This window comes from Geotrypetes seraphini, chromosome 6 (genome assembly GCF_902459505.1).
Source record: "Geotrypetes seraphini chromosome 6, aGeoSer1.1, whole genome shotgun sequence".
Taxonomy (NCBI): Eukaryota; Metazoa; Chordata; class Amphibia; order Gymnophiona; family Dermophiidae; genus Geotrypetes; species Geotrypetes seraphini.
In genome coordinates this window covers 38,750,620-38,773,528 of record NC_047089.1, presented here as the reverse complement: position 1 = coordinate 38,773,528, position 22,909 = coordinate 38,750,620, and the positions used below count along the sequence as shown (strand labels likewise).

The following is a 22,909-nucleotide window of genomic DNA, read 5'->3' as shown; positions in this document are numbered from 1 at the left end:
TTTCATTTCCTGCATATTTTAGTTAACACAAATTGCTGCACAATGATAGTACTATTTCCTTTCCCCCTCTCCCCCAATTTTGAAACTTCATATAGACTAAGCACCAAATGCTATCTAACGGACCTATGTACCTTCTGAGGATACACAATGTGTATAATATAGCCTAGTGCTTCCCAACCATTTTTTATTTCAGGAAACATTGTGCACAGGGCAGGATCAATTTGTCGAGGGCCCCTAGGCACACAAGTCCACTGGGCCCCCCTGCCCCAACCTCATTTATTTACCCATTTTCTTATTTACTTCTTTATTTCCACTTTATTTCTTTTAACAAACAACAAAGATTACTATACCAGTGCCAGTGTACAGTTTTTCTTCTATGCAACCTCCAAACATCTCTGACCAAATCCCCCCTTCCTTCCTAGAGGAAGAGATCTTCAGCTGGCAGGGCTTTGGGAAGCCCACTAATTTATATTTTGCATTTGGGTAGGAGGCATGGGGCATGGCGGGAAGAAAATTTAGTGGCTCCCATTTTATTGGAGTAATACATTTCTCAATTAGCTTTCAGAGGTTAAAACCTTTTTCTTCAGGTCAGTAAACTATATGCTGTTGCAGTGTCCCTGTCCTGACCTGAAGAAAGGAGTTTTGGTCTCTGAATTAGTAAAAAATATATTAAAATTAGTCCAATAAAAAGGATCACCTTATTTCCATTTTCTGTTAATAAACTATTATCAACACAGCTACAATAATATTTTATCCTAAAGCAAAAACAAATAAATTCAACAATTAGAATTTTTTTTTCTACCTTTGTTGTCTGGTTTCTGCTTTCCTCATTTTCTCATCATTCTCTTCCTTCCATCCACTTTCTGCCCTCTCTCTGCCTCTGCCATATGGCATCTGCTCTCTTTCTATGCCTCTTCCAGAAACTGTTTGCCGCTCCCTTCCATTTCTCCCTCCCTAATTGGTCTGACATCCATCTACTTCTCTCTGCTCTCCCCATGGTGTGGCATCTGTCTTCTTCCCTTCCATCTTTCCCTCCCTCAAGCAGATTTTAACATCTCTCTCCTCCTTTCCTCCTGTCAGATCTGGTATCTGTCTCCTTCCTTCCTCCTGTCTCTTCTCATTTCCCCATGCTCTGGCATCTCTCCTCTCCCTTCCTCCTTTTCTTCCCTTGTCTTCCTTCTCTGTCTAAATTATTTCTTACTATTCAGTCCTCAATTTCCATCTTTCATTGTGTCTACCTACAGCTTGCCACCTCTTTCCCTCACCCCTTCCAGTATCTAACTCTATCTTCTTCCCCCAATCCAGCATGTGCTCTTTTTTCTTTCTCTTCCACACTTCCTTTCAGCACATCTGCTCCCCTCTTATCCCACTTCCATTCAGTATCTGTTCCCCTTTCTCACCTCCTACACTTCCATTCAGCATCTGTCTGTCTCCCTAAACCTAAAGTGCCACTTCCTGTTATTGGACCATCTCCCTCCCTTCCCCTCACTCTCAAACAGGCCCTGAAGGGGCCGTCGTTCAAAATGAAGATGGCAGACATGGAAACGTCAATGAAATGTCAGATTCTCAAGAATCGACAAACACAGAGATGCTGAATCAGAGGACTCAGTGACTGAAGGCCTACCTGAGGAACCCTATGACTCAACAACAGAAGGGCTACCTGAGAGGACTACCCGAAGAAGGACCCTACGACTCAGCGAACAAGACTTCACCTATCAACAAACCCGGCAACTCAAAATCGCCGGAGATGCCGAAAGAAAAGCTGTTCAAGATGGGTGCTGGACTTCATGGTTTCCTGCCTATGCCTGAAGACAGATCCAGGCCAGGCAATCCTTTACTTGCAATTTACAAGTGGTGCTGCTGCGATTCCAAGGCTGTCCTCTGATGCGAACCGCCCAGGCGGAAACAGGAAGCTAAGTCAGAAGGGAAGCTATTGGATGAGCACCGCTTGCAGGAATGGTTGCCAGAACTTGCCGCTGTTGCCGGGGAAAGGGGGGGGGTGGCGCTGCTAATTTTTGCCGGGGGAGTGGGAGGTGGTGCTGCTGATTTTCCCAGGAGGGTGGGGGGGGGCCTGGCATTGCCGATCTTTCCAGGGGGCCAGGTGCTGCCAAAAGGAAAAAAAAAAAAAAATTGAAGTCCTGTTTGTTTCTTCAGCGGGCCCCCCTGACAACTTCGGGCCCTAGGCACATGCCTCTTGGGCCTATTTATTAAACCGGCCCTGACTGTGCAGTGTGATCCTTGTGGCACACCACCCCCTAATACCACACATATAAGGTGCCTCTCTTCCCTTCATCCCCTCCCCACCACAAACATCAATGAATCTCTCTTTTTCCCCAAAAGGACATCTCCACTAGTGCCTTTCTTTTGGTCTTTTCCCTCTATCCTCGCTCCAAAACACTGGTGCCTCTCTCACACACGCTCAATCCAGGTGCATCTCTATGCCCCTGAATGGCCAGACGTTGACCTGCGGCTGCCTAATTTATTAACTTCCACTTAACATCACATTTTAAATATGTGGGTCCCAAGTATTCAGATGTTAACAGAAGCCAGCAGAGCAGGTAGCCATGTATAAGCAATGCTGCTCTTTTATACCTCCTGTTGGCAAGGAGAAAGATTAGAGTTGGAAAGAACATATGAAGATCATGCTTTGACCACAGGAGCCAGTTCTGTGAGTGCTTGAGCACCCCCCAATATTGAGTGAACTCTATGACTGTGCCAATGATGGGATCATTTCCACTGAGTTTAACACCCCCAATCATTTTGAAATGTTGGTTCTTATGGCTGAAGATGCTTGAGTATCCTCAATATTGAGCAAATGGTTCAGTTTGTCCAAGGAGGTTTAATTTATGATGGGTTTAGCACTCCCCCAATCATTCTGAAAAGTTGGCTCCTAAGGGTGAGACTCATCCCAATAGCACTGGAAGGACTTTGCTGCACAGTTGTCAAAATAAATGTTTTTATTCTCAGTAATATTTTTAAATATCAAATAATGTATTAAACAAAATATTTTATACAGTATATCATGTTTATGAATAATTATATTCCTTTAAAATACACATGTCTATGAATAAGTTCAGCCTGCAAAACATGGTAGGATACTGTTAGAATGATGCCAAAAATATGCGGTGATCTAAATTATTACTGCTGCTTTACTTGCATTCATCTGACATTAAATTTATGAATACATAGTACCCTTTACCTTCACAATAAACTGATTTGATTAATTACTATACTACTGCAGAATCATAGCCGAGAAGATACGATTAAATTTACAATACTTTCATTACTGACCATGGCATCAATAATATGACTGTCAAATTTTCTACAGTCAATTCAATTTTCCAGTTCTTCCTTGCTGTTTTCTCTCTAGCTAGCTCCTCTGTAAATTCTCTTCTTGAAGATAATAGAAGGATTGAATCCTCTGACATTGTTTTGGCAATTGGAAGACAAATATGGGAAATAATCTGAATGGCTATTGCAAATACAGGTTTTAGGAGATTTGGCAAAAATGTGCATCGAGGCTTGAGAAAAAATGTTTGGAGGGTACAGGAGAAAGCCACTGTACACACTCCATTTCATGTTGCCTGAAGATGTCTATAAATTCTAATTCACATTTGCCTCCGGGAATTAATAGAGCTAGAAATGTTTATTCAAAGTTAAGGCAGAAATAAATCCAGACCCAACTATTGTAGCTCCGATTACCTCCCATAGTAGCGATTCAGGGGCAGATTCTCAAAACTTTTTTTTTTTTTTTTAAATATCTTTATTCATTTTTAAAGCTTTCAATAAGTGTGATACAATATACATTCATTTTACACTTAACATCACTTAATATTCTTACAGTATTCCTTCAGAACAAATACCCTACCCCCTCCCTACCCAACATTTCTCTCCACACAATAGACCAGAAAGTATCCCATCCTCCCCCCTCCCTGGATGTGTATCAGTATAGTTTGCCATTCCTATGTTTTCAGGTAGACTTCCTGGGACATCAGGCCGCTCAGTTTTATAAATTAATATCTGGATTTTTGAATAAGAAGCCAAAAACAGGTCTGAGAGACATTTGGAGCATTGAGATTAAGCATCAAATTACTGCATCTCAATGGCCATGAATTTGGACTTTGAGGATGAGATGTACAGCATCGGCATCTATGAGACAAACTTGATATTTTTTATTACATAGAGCAATTTGGACCTTTTTACCAACCAAGGGTCTCTTGGTTGGTAAAAAGGTTTTATATTACTGCATTTTAACCTTGGTACAATAAACTTTTGCCTGCATCTTGTACTTTATCTGCAGTTTTTGGTTTGGTTTTCCTGTTTTGGTGGTTTTTCTGCAGATTTGGTTGGATTTCTTTTTGTTGCATGTATTTTGGTGACAGATTATCAAAATGGCTTACCAGGGTCTTTTCTGAATTTTCTACCAGTCTCCAATACTGCCATGCAAATGGTTATTAATATTAAAATGATCACTCCAAATGATTCTCTATAATCACCGAGTGATTCTCTAACCTCACTGTGCCACATTTGTGACCTTACCGGACTAGCACTAAACCAATTTCTTTTTAAATCTGTAATTTATCTAGTTGCTAGGACTCAAACATGAGTTGGTGGCATGAGTTGTATGACATGTAAAAGTAGTTTATGAAAATCCCTTCAGGCAACATAATAGTTAGCAAAGCGTACTAAAAACCAGGGGATTAGGGTTCAATTCAAACTATGGCTCCTTGTGATCCTAGTCAAGTCTTCTAATCCTCCATTGCCCCAGGAATAAAATTTAGACTGTGAGCCCACTAGAGACAGAGAAACTATATATCGGGGCTCGACAAATCCTCTAGAAAATGGATTACTTCAACCTCAGGCTCAAGAAAGTGTCATAAATATGATAGCATTTCACATCTGGGAATCTTCAAGGTACTAGAGAGGTGCAGGGACAGCTGCAAACTTTGCTCCTGTGTGTTAACCTTGCAGGCCACTGCGCAAAGAGGAGGCAGGTTTCCCCAGGAAGAGGAAGGTAAGCAAAGCAGCAAAGTCCACTGACCTTTGTTAAATCCCTCTTCTCCAACCTCATATCTCATTGGCAAGAACATCCCAAGGTTACAGGAGGGGCCTTAAACAACCTGTGCCAATCAGAGCCTCAGGCCCCTCACCATTGCATCCCAGGTTGCACCAGGGAGGGGAAGGTCCGCCATTTTTAAGAGGCGGGCCAGCTGGCCGGAAGAAGTAGGCATCCCTCCGGCCAGCCATCGTAAGCAAGGTAATGGGTTGGGGAGTGGGTTGTCGGAGGCATGGGGGAGTGCCAGGGGGATTGTGTGGTGGTGGGAGGAAGTAGGCATCTCTTTCACTGGGGGGGGGGTTGGGGGTTCTTTGCTTGGCAGTGTGAGGGAGTGAGCGTCGGATGGGGGTTGCATGACTTTGGTGGCTCGATTTGTTGGGGGGTTGCGTTTATTCTGAATATGTTCCCATCACTATCATCCAAGCTCATCTCTATGTTCACAGATGAAGGGTATGCCCCCCTCTGTAAGCTGAGAGATACAGCATAGCAGAAGACACAATGATCCTGGTCATGGTTAGCATCAGAGACAGATCAGGTGTGGGTCATTGTTCTGGCACTATGCAGACAGGAGCAAATTCTACTACTACTATTAATTATTTCTATAGCCCTACTAGACATACGCAGCACTGTACAGAGTCACAAAGAGTAAGAAAACAGTCCCTGCTCAAAAAAGCTTACAATCTAAACAGGCAAGACAGACAAACAGGATGTCATGGGTACAGTTAAGGGGAACGGTTAATCAGCGGGCTGGGTTAGAGGGCAGAGGAGTAGGGTTAAGGATTGAAAGCTATATCAAAAAGGTGGGTTTTCAGTCTGCTTTTAAACAAGGGAAGGGGCTTGACAGACAAACTCAGGTAATTTATTCCAGAGCTCAACATTTGTGGGGGATGTGGTCAAATAAAATAAATCATGAGCAACAGGTTGGAACACAATATCCACAAAACTTTGGGGAGATCTTTTTTTTTTTCATTTCCATTTGGTGGAGTAGGGAAGAAGAAAACTGAAGACCTGAAGGAACAAAAGCTTCCTATGTGTGGTCCAAAGAGTGTGTTTTTATTCTGAGATGAATAATACACTGTCTGCAAGAGAGGTAACTGATCAAACCTGGCTAAAACAAATATCTTAATTCTAAAGAGAGGTTAACTTTGCATAATCAAAATGAGAACGTTAGTCTTCAAAGAGTTTATCTCAGACCCATTTAACTGATTTGTTCAATCAAGAAGCACTGGGGTCATAGTTATAAGTGTCCCTCTGCCCAATTGTTGCATTATTATTAATTCCCTTCATACTGAAAATATACTACTAAGAAGCAAATTGCAATAAACTAGAGTACTATTGCTCAATAAAAAAGTGTAAGGTTTACAGGGACCAAGGAAGCCTTCTAAGCCATCTGCCATTTATTTCCTATCCTTATGAAAGGGAGATAGCGTTCATATTTTAATATCATAGCCATCTCATCACATCTATAAGGCCTCAAGCAAAAAAGAAAAGAAAAGAAATGACTGAACTGAAAAGGAGAGGAGACAAAATATATAGCACATACAGCAGTGATTCACAACTCCATTTAAAAATAAATTTACCCAAAAAAACAGTCAGCAGTCTGAGAATGTACTTTTTTGTTCGGATGGGATAGCTTACATCTATTGAAGAATGTTTAAAATTCAACTTAGACCACCATTTCAACAAAGCATAGGAAGAGACAAAAACAGATCTCCCTCTAAAGCAAAAACAGGTTAAGGTACATAAGAAAAGCCTTGAAGGGAACAAAGCTCAACATAAATCAGGCGATAAAGTACAAGAGACAGAAATCCAGAGATTAATTGAAATCTTGTTAATCCACACAAAGAGCTAGAGGCTGACATGATGGATCAAGAACTGGATAAATGTATTCACCAAGTCTTAGAAGAATGAAATGCAGAATTTGGATGTAACCATCTCAGACTTTGGCTTCTCCAGAAGAGACCAAACAGTGAATAGAAAGGGAGGAGTTGCTCTCTACATTAAGAACATGATCAGACCGCTTAAATAAAAAGTTGAGCATGAAGAATCTGACAGGGGAGATAGTTAAAACCTAACACCAGTGCTAAAGGGGATTAGCGCCAGCATTATTTGTGCAGAATGCGATAAGGCTGTAGCGCAGGAAACAACGTGTGGGACACAAATTTGTGGAAATTGTATTTAAATGAGGTCTTTTGGTATTCCTTACCAATACTCAGAAAACAGCGCTGCAAAGGGAGAGGGATTTTTGATGGTTCTAAAGCCGAAAATTAACACCAGGTCCGGGCCAGCATTAGGGTTCAAGAGTAAACTGATGCCAAACTTTCACCAATTAAAAACTGTAGATTTGTCTTGTTTTACAACTAAAATAAGGTATGTGGGAGCGAAAGTGAAAGTGCATTTGATCCTTTCACTTGGCACGTACGAACCTTGCCACAATTCATGTTGGGCATGCCCTAGGGAACTTGGCTGAGATCCACCAAGCTAGGATAGAGAAGTCCTTGGCCAAAATGGAGGAGTATCCTTGAAGGGAGACCATAGTGGATTCAGTACTAACAAACGGAGACAGTGTTATTGACCTTATGCCAAGATAAACATTAGGGTCTAGTGATCACTGTGCTATGTACAGTATGCTATGTCTCAGTTAACCAGCACCCATGGGGATTGAAAGATGCCAGATAAATGTAGTTTCTGGTTGCTTGAGAGTTACTATTCAAAAACAAGTCTAACTAATATGATACCCCATACTATGCCATACCATAAACTGTTCTAGACAAACTACCAGACATGTGGTAGGCAATGTGTGGACGTATTCATGTGTGACATGTCAAGTTTACACTTAAATTTCCACCAGAAATTGATTTTATTTAATGTATTACAGTATTTAAAGATTTTTTTTCTGGTTGCTTGAGAGTTCTGGTTAATTGAGTTCCGGTTAACAGAGAGTCTAATGTAGTTCAACATTAAACTCCAGTCTTAACTGAAGTACACCTAGACTAGGCTTCTAGACTTCCTTCAAAGTTAGTGAATGATAAGAGTGTAACAGAAACCAGGTAGAAAGAGAAGAATTTTAAATTAGCAATAAAAGTGAGCACAAAGACAATATATCTCTGTTTAAGGCAGGTTAACATCAGGAAAATAACATTATGAACTGTGATTTAATATTTAAACCTATTAGTCCAGATACACAACAATAAAATGGCAGTTCTGCTAACTACTGTTTTGAACAAATATAGATGATGGAGCAACAGTTACTGAAAATTATGACTTCATTAAAAAAAAAAAAATCTGTAATTAATGCGACTCATGATGAAAATATGCATAGTTCTACCTCTGCAAAACACATACAAAGTCGTCAATATTTTAGAAAAGAATGCTAGCTGTAACTGACAAGAACAAGCATAAAAAATGAGACAAGACAGTCACTTTTGGGTAATCATTATCATCCTATAAAAAACAAGTCTGGGTGCAGAAAAATCACTTAAAAGGAACTTCCTCTGCTTTCTAAGATGTAGAAGCTTGGCCAACTGATGAATGAGTCCTAGTATATTACTTCCAAGGACAGTTAAAGAAAATCTTCATTTCTATTTTGAGATCCCAAGTGAATACAAATATCTAAATTTCTGTGTGTTATCTGGGGTTGTATTTGTGTGACTGGGTTATATACCGTATTTTTTGCTCTATAAGATGCACCTGACCATAAGACGCACCCACCCGTACAGGAGGAAAAACCAAGGAAAAAAAAAATTCTGAACCAAATGGTGTGTCCTGTACCCTGTCCTCCCACTGGTGGTCTAGTGGTAGGCTGGGACAGGGTACAGGGTGTTCAAGATTTCTGGAATTTACAGGTATGACAGTTGTTACCGATGATATGAAAACTGAGATTGTGAATGAATCAAACTTAAGTGAATACATTAAAAAATACAGTTATCTGCACATTGCATTGGAAACTCAGCCATGAGGCCTTGTAATAAATAGATTCTACATTTCAGCTAATGCTAGGAAGTTGAGAAGGTTGATTTGGTTGATTTTGTGACTCTTACGAGACATAGATTTATGTACCATTGTTCACATACATCTATGGGATAAGGTTCTCAGAGGAACAGGAAATTTGGGTGTTTTACAGAGAATCTGTTTCTTAGAGATTAGAAAATACAATACTACTTTGAAGTTCATACAGAAGTCAAGATGTGTTTGTAGGAAGTAGGGCTTTGTAACTGACATGACTGATACTTGGAAAGGTCAAAGATCAAAACTGATTTAGGAAGAAAAGTGAAACACTGCCACCTGCTGGGTTTAAAAACTTAACAGAATGGACTTTTAATGTTAACACTGATGTAAGGCATTTTTAGAAAGGAAGTCATGTGATCAACTGTGCCATTGTATTCTAAAGCATGATAATTATTACAAATGATGTCACTTAGGGTATAAATCTGTTTGCCTTGTTTTCCTCTTTGAAGAGCACTGAAATTTTGAGGGCTTGCTCTTCCCAGACTGTGGAAGCTCTGTCAATAAACTATTTGTTTTTACATGGCTTTTCCTCGTCTGTTATTTGAATTCACAGAACGGAGTCTCTAGCCCAATCATGTGGGAGAGAGAATCCATTCTGGCAATTCTTTTATCCTCGATGTTCAAGTCTCCAGCCTACTTGAACAACGGCACGTCTAGTGGTGGGCACGTCTAATGGTAGGCATGTGTAGTGGCAGCCAGCCAGCAAGCCAACCCCAAGCCAGCCAGCCAACCAACTTCAAGCCAGCCCCAAGGCAAAGGCAACAGCAGCCCCCAAACCCAGTACCTTTTTTCCCCATCCCGGCGGTCCAGCGCGCTTTCCACGCTCCTGCCTTGGTTCCCCTGCTCTCTTCCGGCAGCGGCAGACGAGGCAGGCGCGCACTTTTTGTGTGCCTGCTTGGTCCTGCGCTGCACTCCAAATGGCTGTCAGTTTTCGCAGAACGAGAATATGTAAAGTGTTTGGGGATTTGTGCTGATTTTTGTTGAAGTAAATTTCAGCTGTGCAACAGCCTTTTTTTTTTTTTATAATGAAGCAGTTAATGATATTAGAATACTTACCCTATGCTTCTCTTTAATTTTTTTCCTATATTCTTCCTTGTCGAATTTGTCTTCTTCATGTAGCCTTTCCTTTGCTTTATCCAAGTTGATGCCATTTGAATCGTCGTCACCTTGAATTTCCTTCACAGATTTTTGAACTTGTGGCCACTGCTGAATCAACTAGAACATACAAAAAAGACAATGCAAAGTTATTTTTAATGTAATCCATTGTGCCAGTATTACCTAACAGTGGCATATCAAGTTTAATAAACTAAACATTTGTTGTCTTATACTATTTTTAATTTAACTCTATTGCTATGCTGCTTGTGCGCGTACCATCAAATCAACACACACATTACAAAAATGAAACATCTTGTAATCCCTGAGCCATCTCTAAAACAACCATATTCACCTCAGAAGGTAAACCTGTCCTAACCAGGTTCTCCTGAGTTACAAGTATAGACAACATCAGATATAAACATGTCGAAATAACCAATTCTTCAGAAAACACCTAAAACCTATGGATGTTTCAATCAACTGAACAAGACTTGGTAATGAATTCCAAGAGGTATGGCCAAGAAAACAAAATAATTTAGCAAAGATCTCCTAACAACAACTACATTTTTCTCTCGCTTGAAAGTGCAGTGGCTGGCAGGTAGAGATACACAAATTAGCAGCCATATAAACTGTGTATTAAAGACAGTAATATTCTATCCACACTATTAAGCACACATCCTAGCAATAGACAGGATAACTGGGCAGAATGAATGGGCCAAATGACTTTAGACTGTCATCATCTAATATGATTTCTGGAGCTGATAAAGACAAAAAATAAAGTACCAGGATACCATTACAGGAAGTGCATAGGTACTATGGAACGATTCTACCTTATACCTATATATTCATCACTAATAGTGAAACCGACCCTAACTGACCTTTAATTATCTGGGCCATTTTTAAGCAACTGTTTTGAGCTTGGATGAGGTTACAGAATGCTGTACCCAATTTAAGTAAAGCCAACCTCTATTCTCTTTTTTTTTTTTCTTTCCTCCTCCTTTTTGGCTCTATTTTCCTTTCCTCTCAATTCTGTTCTATGTTTGGGCAGATTTTAGCACTGTTTGCATGATAAGGACAATTTAATGACAGGACATCTATTCTGTAAAGGAAAATAGATGCTTACCTTTTTAGCATTTTTAGTGGATGCCTAGTGTTTTTTTAGTGCAGGCCGCCATAGTAACAGATCCAACGCTCATAGAATTCCTATGAGTGTCTGAGGTTTTTCCAAGCTGCTAACAATACATTTACAAAATCAACAATATACTCAAAGTCTACTCATCATCAAAATTACCCATCAAATCTTTGGAGGAGAGGCGGAAGAGGGAAGATATGATAGAAAGGTTTAAATACCTACATGGCATAAATGCACATGAGTCAAATTTCTTTCATTAGAAAGGAATCTCCAAAATGAGAGGGCATAGGATGAAGTAATACTTTTTTTTTTTACAGAACAGGTGGTGGATGTATGGAATATTCTCCCAGTAGAGGTGGTGGAGAAAGAGATGTGTTTGAATTCAAGAAAGCGTGATACAGGCACATGGGATCTCTTAGGGAGAGGAGGAGATAGTGGATGCTGCAGATGGGCAGACTAGATGGGCCATTTGGCCTTTATCTGTTATCATGTTTCAATGTAATCCTGGAACTACCGGTAATTAACATTTCCATAAAACTTAATAAACTACCAGGTGTTCAATACAGTATATTTCAAAACTTCAAATAAGAGGGGGGGAGGGGCACCAGAGGCTTCTTTGCTAGTTGCAGGCACTACCATGGTCGGTTACCTTTCTGCGTGACATCAGTGGGAAGTCCTGCCTCAGCTTACATCTTGCCACCACTGCTTCAGTGTGCTTGAGACACCAGAGGCTTCCAAACTAGTTGCAGGACTGCCATGGTCAAATGCCTTTCAGTGTGACATCAGCAGGAGGTCCTTCAACCTACATCTTGCCGTCACTGCCACGGCGTGGCTGTGGACATGTGCCCAAAGGGGTATGGCCAAAGAAGTAGGCCCCTCCCCTTTGAAGAAAGGAGTAAGAATCCTTTTTCATGGCTGGGAAGAACAAGATGATGTATAGGTTCCTTTTTGCCACTTGTCTGAGCAAACATATTTAATAAACTTTTGACTCAGCACCATCGGGCTTAGTGAGTATTGCTCCTTCTTTACAACTATCTCTTTCCTCAGATGAACAAACCCTGCCCATTCAATTTGCTTTAATTTTGAAGATGACAAGTTCATCCCTTGTAGGGAGAGACACAAACTCTAAGAGATATTACCCCTATGGAGAGTTTGTTTTCCAATCTCAACTCTTAAGATGCAGGTATCTTAAGGCCCTTGGCTAAACTACTTATGCCCATATTATACTCTATAATAACAACTGATGGTGCTTCTTCCCAGTCATCACTGGCAATATCACTCCAAAGGATCTGCGGTCAGTTGTTACTAGATTTGACAGTTCCTTGAAGAATAATTTGATGCAGTAGATTCACTGAAGAATCCACAGTTAAAATTGCAGAACATGATAATAGACTACTTAAAGTGGAACAGCACCAAGAGCTAATTAATATACAGATTCTCTCCTATCAATCTGCAGTTGTTGCAGTTAATAACGATAGCTTGTTAACTCAATTGTGATTGGAAGCTATGGAAATGTGGCAAAGACTTGCAATTTACATCTGTTGAACTTTCCTATTATTCATTATTTAGCTCCACTTGAATTATTCAAAATGTATATGAAAGATTTTTTTGCAACTACCCTATGATTCATTGATAGTTAATAACTTATATTATTTGCCTAAAGGTATTCAAAAAGTTAACATGGAAAGTAAGTTTGATTCAATTACCACTCCAGATAGTTTGGATATATCTAATTTTAAAGAATCATCTCAGAATATTATAACCAAAAGGACAACTTTAATAGTGGTTTTCCTTAGTGAGGAACAAAAGATGTCAGTATTTAAAACTTAGTTTTTTAAAAACAAGCAAACAAAAAGAAAACACTGCTCCATTTTATAATGATGTTTCCAAAACAACACAAATAAGACATACTCGTAAGATGTTCCTACAGATGAAATCTCTTGTGTTTGGAAGCCACATCTTTCTTAAAATTTCCTTGTAAATGTTTGATAACTCATAGGGCTCCTTTTACGAAAGTGCGCTAGGGTTTTTAGCACACACACAACATTACCACGCTATAGCACACGGTAGCTGACAATCTACCGCCTGCTGAAAAGGAAGCAGTAGCGGCTAGCGCGCTCGGGAATGTAACGCGTAAAAGGAGCCCATAGTGATAATACTTACTTCTTTTTAGACTCTATTCACACAGAATCCTGTGTTTTATACTAGTTTGTTTTAGGGGGGGTTTATCTTATGATTATATCTGGATTTGTTTTTTTGGTTTAAGCAGAATATAAGTTTTTAAAATTAAATAAATATTACAGCATATATATACCCCCCAACCACCCTTTTATGAAGCCCCGCATTAAGATTTTATCACCAGCCATGGCGGTAAAAGCTCTGATGATCATAAGAATTCCTATAAGCATTGAAGCCAATATCAAAGCGGCCGGCTTATGACTTGGATTGGCCCCTGTGGAAGCAGGATACTGGGCTAGATGGACTATTGATCTGACCCAGTATGGTTATTTTGTTCTTGAGATCTGAAATCATTGCCGCTAAGTCTCTGTGCTATAACGACCTCTAAAATCAGACTGAATGGCATCTGGTCCAAATTATCCAACTGCCAAAAATAATCATTTAACTGCCTTGCTACTGCTATCTCTAGGAATTTTGTGAGAAACAGAATTCTCACAACTGAACAATTAAAGAAGTGTTATCGATGGGTGAAAAGTCAAAATGAGAGAGATATGAGGGAAAGGAGAGGAAGTTAAAAGAATAAAGAAATAGATGTCGTGGTACAAAAGGGTTATTATACCTTATGAAAGCTGCATACCATAAAACTGTATTTTGAGTTTTCCGCTTTCAAACTTCTAGTTCAATCATTGTTGTGGAGTCTTCTTGACTATTGCAATATAGTTTATTTAGCATGCACTAAGAAAGAGATGGCCAGACTTAGATTAATTCAGAAAACGGCAGTTAAATTGATTTATGGTTTGAGGAAATATGACCATGTAACATCCTTCTACCGCAAGTTGCACTGGCTCCCGGTGGAAGCTCGCATTTTGTTCAAGTTGGGTTGTCTTTGCTATAGTATAAAGTCATATATGGTATTGCTCCAATCTATATGACTGACAGATTCCTTATAGCATCTTATAAATATAGAAGAAGATCACATGCTTTGTTTATTTTTCCATCTGCTCAGGGTTGTAAAAGCAAGAAATCTTTGGATCATACGGTTATTAGCGGTATATAAGAATTAAATTAAATTAAAATTAAATTAAATACATTAGCGTTCCAGGCTGCTTTGTACGCTAAGGAATTTTGACCGTTGTTGCGTAGTGCTTGCTCTTACAAACATTTTAGAACCCAGTTGAAAACTTACCTTTTCTCAAAGTACCTGGCCAAATAGTTTTGTGTGTTTCTTATGTTATTTTTACTATTAATCTTTTATTAACCGTGTTGAACTTACAGTTACGCGGTCTATAAGTACGATGCTATGTTATGCTATAAAAAAGAGGGAAAAAAGGAAGCAAAGAAAATCTCAGAAGAGAAGACAATGAAACAGAGTACTCGTATATGTGAATAGAGAGGAACAGAAAACAAAGGAGCCACAGAAAAAAAAGAGGGGAACAGAAAAAGAATTAGCTAAAATTTCAACCTGTTTAAGGGAAGAGCCATGGCAATGGGCTGGAGATTGGGGGGGGGGGGGGGAGAGTAAGATCCACAGAATAAAGAGAAAGAAGAGCAGAGCAAACCAGAGAGAGTTTGAGGGAAAGGAGTTTAAGGGACTGTAGAATAAAGAGGGATGGTTTTCTCAGGGTTATTTGAGTTCCCCAAGCCATCAATGCACATAGATAATATTACTGGGGTTTTCTTCTTCCTATAAATTAAACTGTTTGGAAAAGTATGAAAGTTTATTATCAGTACTTTGTGTATTAAGAAAATTAACTATGTTGTCTTATCTCTGTTCTACATTTTATAAAAGCTAAGACAAGAATTAATGAGAAAATCAATTGTTCTGGGAAATAACTATGGACTTACAAAGCAAGTTGCATACTGAGCCATATTTGCTAACACAAAAGTACAAGGATTTGGTAAGAAGCCAATTCTGATATTAGGGGGGCTCCCCCCCTACCATCTTTTCATTTAAAAATACAGCTTCAGGCATTTTTAAACCACATGCTAACAAATACAAACCTCACTTGTCAATATTAATGCTCCGGAAATGGCTGCAAGTTCATTACAATTTTGTTTTATTTTATGAAATGCTATTAACCAACATTTTTCAGAACTCATCATTTAGAGCAGCAGTCCCCAACGTTTCTTGCACCATGGACCGGTTTCATGCAAGACAATTTTTCCACAGACCGGGGAGGGGGGGATTCAAGTGCATAATCAATAAAGTGTATAATATATAATTTAATTACATTTATAATGTAAATGCAATCATTTTATTTTATACACTTTGTAATATATACAATATATTAATATAACACCATAATATTGCTTGAGATCTTGGACAAATCACTTAGGCCTAGATTCACTAACAATAGCGACTCAATCGCTATTGGCCGATTCTCTGGCTGATTTTCCAACAGCGATTGATTCACTATTAAGTTTGCATGCAAATGATTTGCACGGATGTTCAAATCATTTGCATGTAAACTCCCCAATGCAATCGCTCAGTGAGTGACTGATTCGGGGCAGAGCCCTGACAGTAGTGACAGGAGAAGCTGTCACTGCTGTCAGGGCTCCCTTCCTCCCCCCACCGCTTTTAAAAAAATGGTAGGAGGGATGCCGACTCCCTCCTGCCATCGGCACTCCCCCACCGCAATTAAAAATATGGCAGGAAGGATGCCAACTCCTGCCATTAGTGCTCCTTCCTCCCCCCCTTAAAAAAAATCCAAATGGCAGGAGGGATGCCGACTCCCTCCTGCCAGTGGATGCCCCCTCCCACTACCGGTACATTGAAAAGTTGGAAGCAGGAGGAGTGCTCAGTCCCTCCTGCTCCTCCAGCCTCCTGCGCAGCAATGACGGCCTTAGGCCATGCCCCGATGCATCATCTGATGCACGAGGAGGGGCTTAAGGCCCTGATTGGCTCAGGCACCGCAGGGTCCTTCCTTGGGAGGGGCCTGAGGTGCCTGAGCCAATCAGAGCCTTAGGCCCCTCCCCGTTCATCAGTAGAAACCTCTGCCTGAAATCTGAAACATTTGTGAGTACTTTAATTTTCAAAATGATAGCACTCCAGCTCACTGAACTCACACAACAGTTGAGTTAATGAATTAATGAAACCCCAGAATTAACTGAGCCAACAGCTCAATGGCATTGAAGACTTCATAAATGTGTCAAGGTTGAAGGGGAACACAAATTATGAACTAAGAAAAAAACCCATCATACTAAGTATTTTCAAAGGTCCTTCTTCATATTTAACCAATTGCAAAGTATTTTGAAACTATATAAGGAGTCCCATTTTTTCCAGACACTGTAAAACTGGGCACCAACATTGAGGTACCAAATTTACAAGGGTAGTGATAGTGAACCTACCTATTCTCTGAGGACACTTAGGCGATGGCGAAAGCTAGAAAGATGCTAGTTTGCATAGGGAGAGGAACGGTAAGTAAGAAAAAGGAGGTATTGATGCCCTACATAAGAATCTGATGAAACCTCATTTAGAATACTGAGTACAATTCTGGAGACCATATCTTCAATAATGAAAATATACACTTGAATCACCAAACAACCACCCAGCATATAGCATCAGGACATTTTGGAGAAATGTTTTATTTCTTTGAAAACCCTCAGTACAATCAGGCCCATTTTCAATGTCGTTTCACCAGTTTTTCCCTCATGCCATATTTGGGTCTTTTATTTTGCTCCCAGATAAGACAATCTCAAATTTGTTTTGGGGATGGAAAAGTAAAAAAGCAGAATTCAGCATGTTAACTTGGACAGCTAATTAAAGAGAAACCTACATTCCTGGTAACGAAAATCGTATGCAGAATAACTACAGCTTACCTCTCCGTCTTCAGTAAAACTCATTTTTGTGTTCACTTTAAATTTTTTCTTGAGCACTTTTTTGGCACTCTTTGCCCTGGTTGATTTTTCAAATATCTTGTGTTTAGAAGCTGGCAATTCTTTGTCTGCATTCTGTTGAAAGAACACATACAGAATGCATTGTTACCTCTGTCTATCATTCAAGCATAAATAATACATAGACCACAAGATGGTATTTGTGACCAGAACAAATCAGAACTATTTGAGCACAGTACCTTTTCATTCAGAAAGATGATACGTAGCAGTACAGGCTGACCCACACAGTCTCCCCATTCTCCTTTTATACTCATTTGAGTTGCATTAAATTTCTGATTGCACGGATGTTTTCCAGAGTTAAATCAAAGATTCCACTTTGCCCAGTGCCTATATTAATTGGTGTCAGAATGCTTCACAATGCCAGGTTCTAACAGTTGAAAATGGGGATGCTTAAAAAAAAAAAAAAAAAAACCCATCAACATTTGCTTTTAAAAAAAGGTTTATGATTTCTTTTTAAGCATGCCCATGTTCAACTGGTACAACCCGGCAGTGATTTTCCATGGATAGCAGTACAACTTACTGCTATGGTATTAATCAAAAAAATTATTTGATTTGGCTAAATACATATGGACACCGATTCATGGTATATGAACAGTTACCATTTAGTGAAAATTTTGAGGTTTATAGTAGAGAATGACAGAGGGACAAATTTGTCCCAGCAGGAACTCAATTTCCCCGTCCCGTCCCCATGAGTTTAGTCACTGTCCCTGTCCCTTTCCTGTAAGCTCTGCCTTAACCACATAAGCCTCGAACACTTATGATTTTAAAGCGCTTGAGGCTTGTGCAGATGAGGACAGAGCTTAGACATTGGTGGAATGAGGCATTATGACATCACAATCTGAGATCTAGAATGTTGCTGCTTATGATTTGAAAGTGTTTGAGGCTTGTGCAGATGAGGACGGAGCTTAGGCATTGGTGGAATGACCCATTATGACATCACAATCTGAGCTCTAGAATGTTGTTGCTTATGATTTGAAAGTGTTTGAGGCTTGTGCAGATGAGGACAGAGCTTAGGCATTGGCGGAATGAGGCATTATGACATCACAATCTGAGCTCTAGAATGTTGCTGCTTATGATTTGAGAGTGTGTGAGGCTTGTGCAGATGAGGACGGAGCTTAGGCATTGGTGGAATGACCCATTATGACATCACAATCTGAGCTCTAGAATGTTGCTACTTATGATTTGAAAGTGTTTGAGGCTTGCGCAAATGAGGACGGAGCTTAGGCATTGGTGGAATGAGGCATTATGACATCACAATCTGAGCTCTAGAATGTTGCTGCTTATGATTTTAAAGCATTTGAGGCTTGTGTAGATGAGGGTGGAGCTTGCAAGAATGGGGCAGGGGCAGGGACAGGAAAATGAGTTCCTGCAGGGATGGGGAAAAATTTGTCCCCGTGTCATTCACTAGTTTAGAGCACATGCTACTTTTATTATTGGTTCAAAGCTATCCGTTCAAATTGAGCCCATCAATGTACACAGGCTGTTGCCAAACATTGAGAAGAGAGCCTCTATTTCATAAATACTTGAGATAAGCCAAAAAGTGCCAATGACACACTGAATAAGGACTAAATTATAATGTACATTATATATAAGTTTTATATAAAGAGGACATGTAAAATATTACCATGTAAAACCAACCATATACAGATAAAAAGACCTAGATTTACATTTTTTAAATTAAAACTATACTATCTAAACAGTATACATATATGTAAAATCATACATCTGAGAAACAGCAGCCAATTAGCTGTTTTGATTGTCATACTTGAATTCAGCATGTCATCATCCATAATAAATAGAACATTTTAACATTGAAGCAGGTGACTTCTAAAAAAAATTGTAAACCAGGGCTTTGAAACTACAAAGAATTAACCTCCAAAGGTTTCCTTTCTCAAGGTTTCTGGCAGACATGTTTGATTACTGAAATACATTTGCCAATGAGAAAATCAATTAAATCAAAGGGAAAGACAGACCCCGCATACGTCAGTATATTCAATTAATCTACATACAAAACCCGCTCATGCATGCAACTCTTCACTTCCATTTATCCAGTTAGGGAAATGGATACCATTACAATTCTAGTCACATTAATTTCCTCCACATACAAGTAAAGAGGGAAATACAGATACAAGCATATTTCTCCTACCCTTCAGCAAATTACAATGGCCAATCATTCTTGCTTTGGAATTCCAATTTTTAACCTGCCACTTTCAATAAGTACTTCTATGCAGGAATCAGGCAGCCAGAACCAATTTCAAGAAATTGAATCGGACTTCTAAATATGATTTTATTTTAGATGATCAGACATAACCGTTGATCTTATGCCTGATTTGTCCCTTTGATGGCCTTTGCTCTCTCCATAACACTAACGCAGCTTGCTTTTTTCACAGTTGTGCCTGCTTTCAATATATCTACAGTCAAAATCAGCAGCATGAGAGGAAGTACAAAGTAAAACCATTCTATTGTAGCTATTCTATGATGAAATAACACACCACAGTGCAGATGTACGAATAGGCATTTTCCTCTTTGGTTTTAGGAAAGGAGGCCACCATGTTGTCAATGGCATCACCCATGTTATCAATAGCGCTCCCTGTAAATAAATTGACTCCCTCTGTACCAGGTTTTATGAACAGACATATTGCTTAAAACCTTTGCTGAGTGAAGATCTAAGGGGAATAAAACCTCCACTGAAATACCCTACCTGCTGGCATTCAGACTTGGGAAAAGGTAAACTTGGGCTTCAGTAGGTACCGGATTGTCATGTAAAAAGGTATGGGGTTTGGAGGGGGGGGAATCAGGTGTTTCCAGGGGCTCAGCAGCAGGAGGGAGTGGGCATTCCTCCTGCCACTCTTTAATTTAAAGGTGGGGTTGACGAGGGCTCGCAGGCTCTAATATAGATGCCATGAACCTCAGAAAACATCTTAACTTCTGCATTTACAGCCTGCCTTCTCCCAAATAAGGCACAAAGCACATAAAGAATCCAGCAGATAACACCAGGAACATTATAATAAAAAGAAACATTTAAAAATTACAAATTTTGCATTATTACTTGATTTGCAGACATATGAAGACCTACCTTTTTCATAAGTCCTTAAACGAATTGCCTGTGGAAGAGAATTCCAGATAGGAAAAGGAATGAAGCTTTCTAGAAAGCGTTTTACTCGTAAAACATCTATTCCTCTCCTTTCCCTTCCCATCAGTTTTGGTGAAGGCTAAGGTGAGAGGGGAATCAGTCTCACAGAAGTTTTAAGTAGTAGTGGTAAACAGAACTGTACAGAATATCAATGCACATAAAAAAGTCCCTGGTCCACAGAACTTATAGTCAAAGCAGTATATATCTTTTTTGACCCAATAGGTTTAGAAAAGTACTTTGAGATAATGTTTGCTGTTTAGATATTTAATTTTAAAGCTGTGCTGATTCTCGAGGTGGGAAATGGAATGATTTTGACTATTATGATAGTACTAGTTTTTTAGCCCATTGCATTAACGGGTGCTAGCAGCCCTTCTTCCTTACTTTTTTTTTCCCCCTGTCCAGCAACACACACCCTCCTTCTCTGCTCCTACTGTCTAGCAGTAAGCCTTTTCCCTTACTTTTACCTCCCCCCTGTTCAACAGCACCCCTTCCCTGCTTCCCCTGCCCTTCCTATACCTTCCCCCTGTCCAGCAGCACCATTTGTTCCAAATTTCAGCTGTCTCTCCCTATCATCAGGCCCTCTCCTCCTCTTCCCGTTGCTGGGGTGCCTGCAGCGGTGCCTTATGTAGAGCTATCTTCAACGCTCACACTCTCTCCCTGTCCTCCTGCTCCAGGGTGCTTGATTTTCCCTCCCCCTGAAACGGACATTAGAGTTGATTGCGCGATTGCATGCAGTGGTCCTTTGCTTCCTGTTTGTCTCCGTGGGCAGCGTTTGTTTGTTTTTTTTCGTGTAGGCCAGAATTGTTTATTTTTTTTTCCATTGAGGCTGGCTTTCAACCGCCATGTGTGCCGCGTGCCGCAAATATAATACATAATACCACAACTATATCTCTCAATGCCGCTCACTCTTCTTAATAAATTGCTTTAATCAAACTATCAGGGCTTCAGACATGCCATTTGATCACCACACAATTTTTTGTGTTTGCTTGGTTGCCAAAATTCTTCTCACTGGCTATGGCTTCTTCACTAGCCCCTACTCAATATGTTTCACAATTTTTTGGGTTTTTTAAAGTGCTTCATTATATCTCAAACTTATTAAAGTGCTTAATATCAATAACTTAACCGTTATAAAAACTGGTTAAAACTTATCTTATTATATTCTTTTTCTTGATGATCTTATCTCATCGGGAAAGGGACCCGACATATCCGACATGTTTCGCTGACAGGCTGCTTCAAGAAAAGGTCCCCTACGAAACATATAAAATGTTTAACTCTTAACTCTTATAACTTAATTTATTTAGGAGCCAATGTCTAATTATACATTTAAAAACAGGCGCTTACCCCTTCACAACTTCTGCACCATCCCAATCCCATCCCAATCCACATAGAAATTTTTTGGATAAGATGGCCGCTGCGTGTACTTCCTCCCTTATAAGTACCTCCCCCCAGGATGATGTCACAATAACTTGCAGCGAATCAGAACCCTACACCAACGATCCCCATTCAATTTCTTGATTTAGACCCCCCCCAGTTCAACCGTGTCCAGCATGTAAATCCATCTTTGCTCAAGGAAATTTAATCTCTGTTTACAATATAATAAGATAAGTTTTAACCAGTTTTTATAACGATTAAGTTATTGATATTAAGCACTTTAATAAGTTTGAGATATAATGAAGCACTTAAAAAAAACCAAAAAATTGTGAAACATATTGAGTAGGGGCTAGTGAAGAAGCCATAGCCAGTGAGAAGAATTTTGGCAACCAAGCAAATACAAAAAATTGTGTGGTGACCAAATGGCAGGTCTGAAGCCCTGATAGTTTGATTAAAGCAATTTATTAAGAAGAGTGAGCGGCATTGAGAGATATAGTTGTGGTATTATGTATGGTTTACCAATGCCAGAGTATTGACTGAGATTATAACGTGCAAATATAATACAGCCACGGAGGCACACATCACGGTGGCAGGGATCACGGCATTGTAAGTGGGCATGCGCACTTAGGGTTTTATTATAGAGGATATTTAAATGTTTTATTTTTCTTCCTGCATTGTTCCTTTTCCTTCCCATCCTGTTGCCATTCTCTCTCCAGAAGGGCCAGGGAGAGAGACAGACAGAAAGAAAGACAGCGGAGAGAGAGAGACAGAAAGAAAGAAAGACAGACAGACAGACATATATTCTAGCACCCGTTAATGTAACAGGCTTAAAGACTAGTCACATTAGAAACCGTAACATTATATTGCTTTATCATCTTCCAATTACCTATCCACTTCTCCCTGTTTATCTTTCTTCTCTCCCCCTCACCACCACCCCACTCCCTCTCTTTCCAAATTGTTATTGGAATGTTTTTCTTGTTTCACTTATATTATCATGTTTTACTCATACATGACCTGAAGAAGGTTGTCAAGAAATGTATTGTTA

General features: G+C 39.6%; 1 protein-coding gene across 1 annotated transcript in view; it reads right to left on the bottom strand.

The window, feature by feature from the left end:
- DDX10 (DEAD-box helicase 10) overlaps positions 1-22,909 on the bottom strand; it is a 306,374-nt gene that overhangs the window by 133,288 nt on the left and 150,177 nt on the right. Inside the window, exons 14-15 of the mRNA XM_033948773.1 lie at positions 17,286-17,417; positions 10,121-10,279 (exon numbers count right to left, since the gene is read on the bottom strand). Of these exons, the coding sequence (XP_033804664.1) occupies positions 10,121-10,279; positions 17,286-17,417 (291 nt within the window). The remainder of the gene's footprint in view (positions 1-10,120; positions 10,280-17,285; positions 17,418-22,909) is intronic.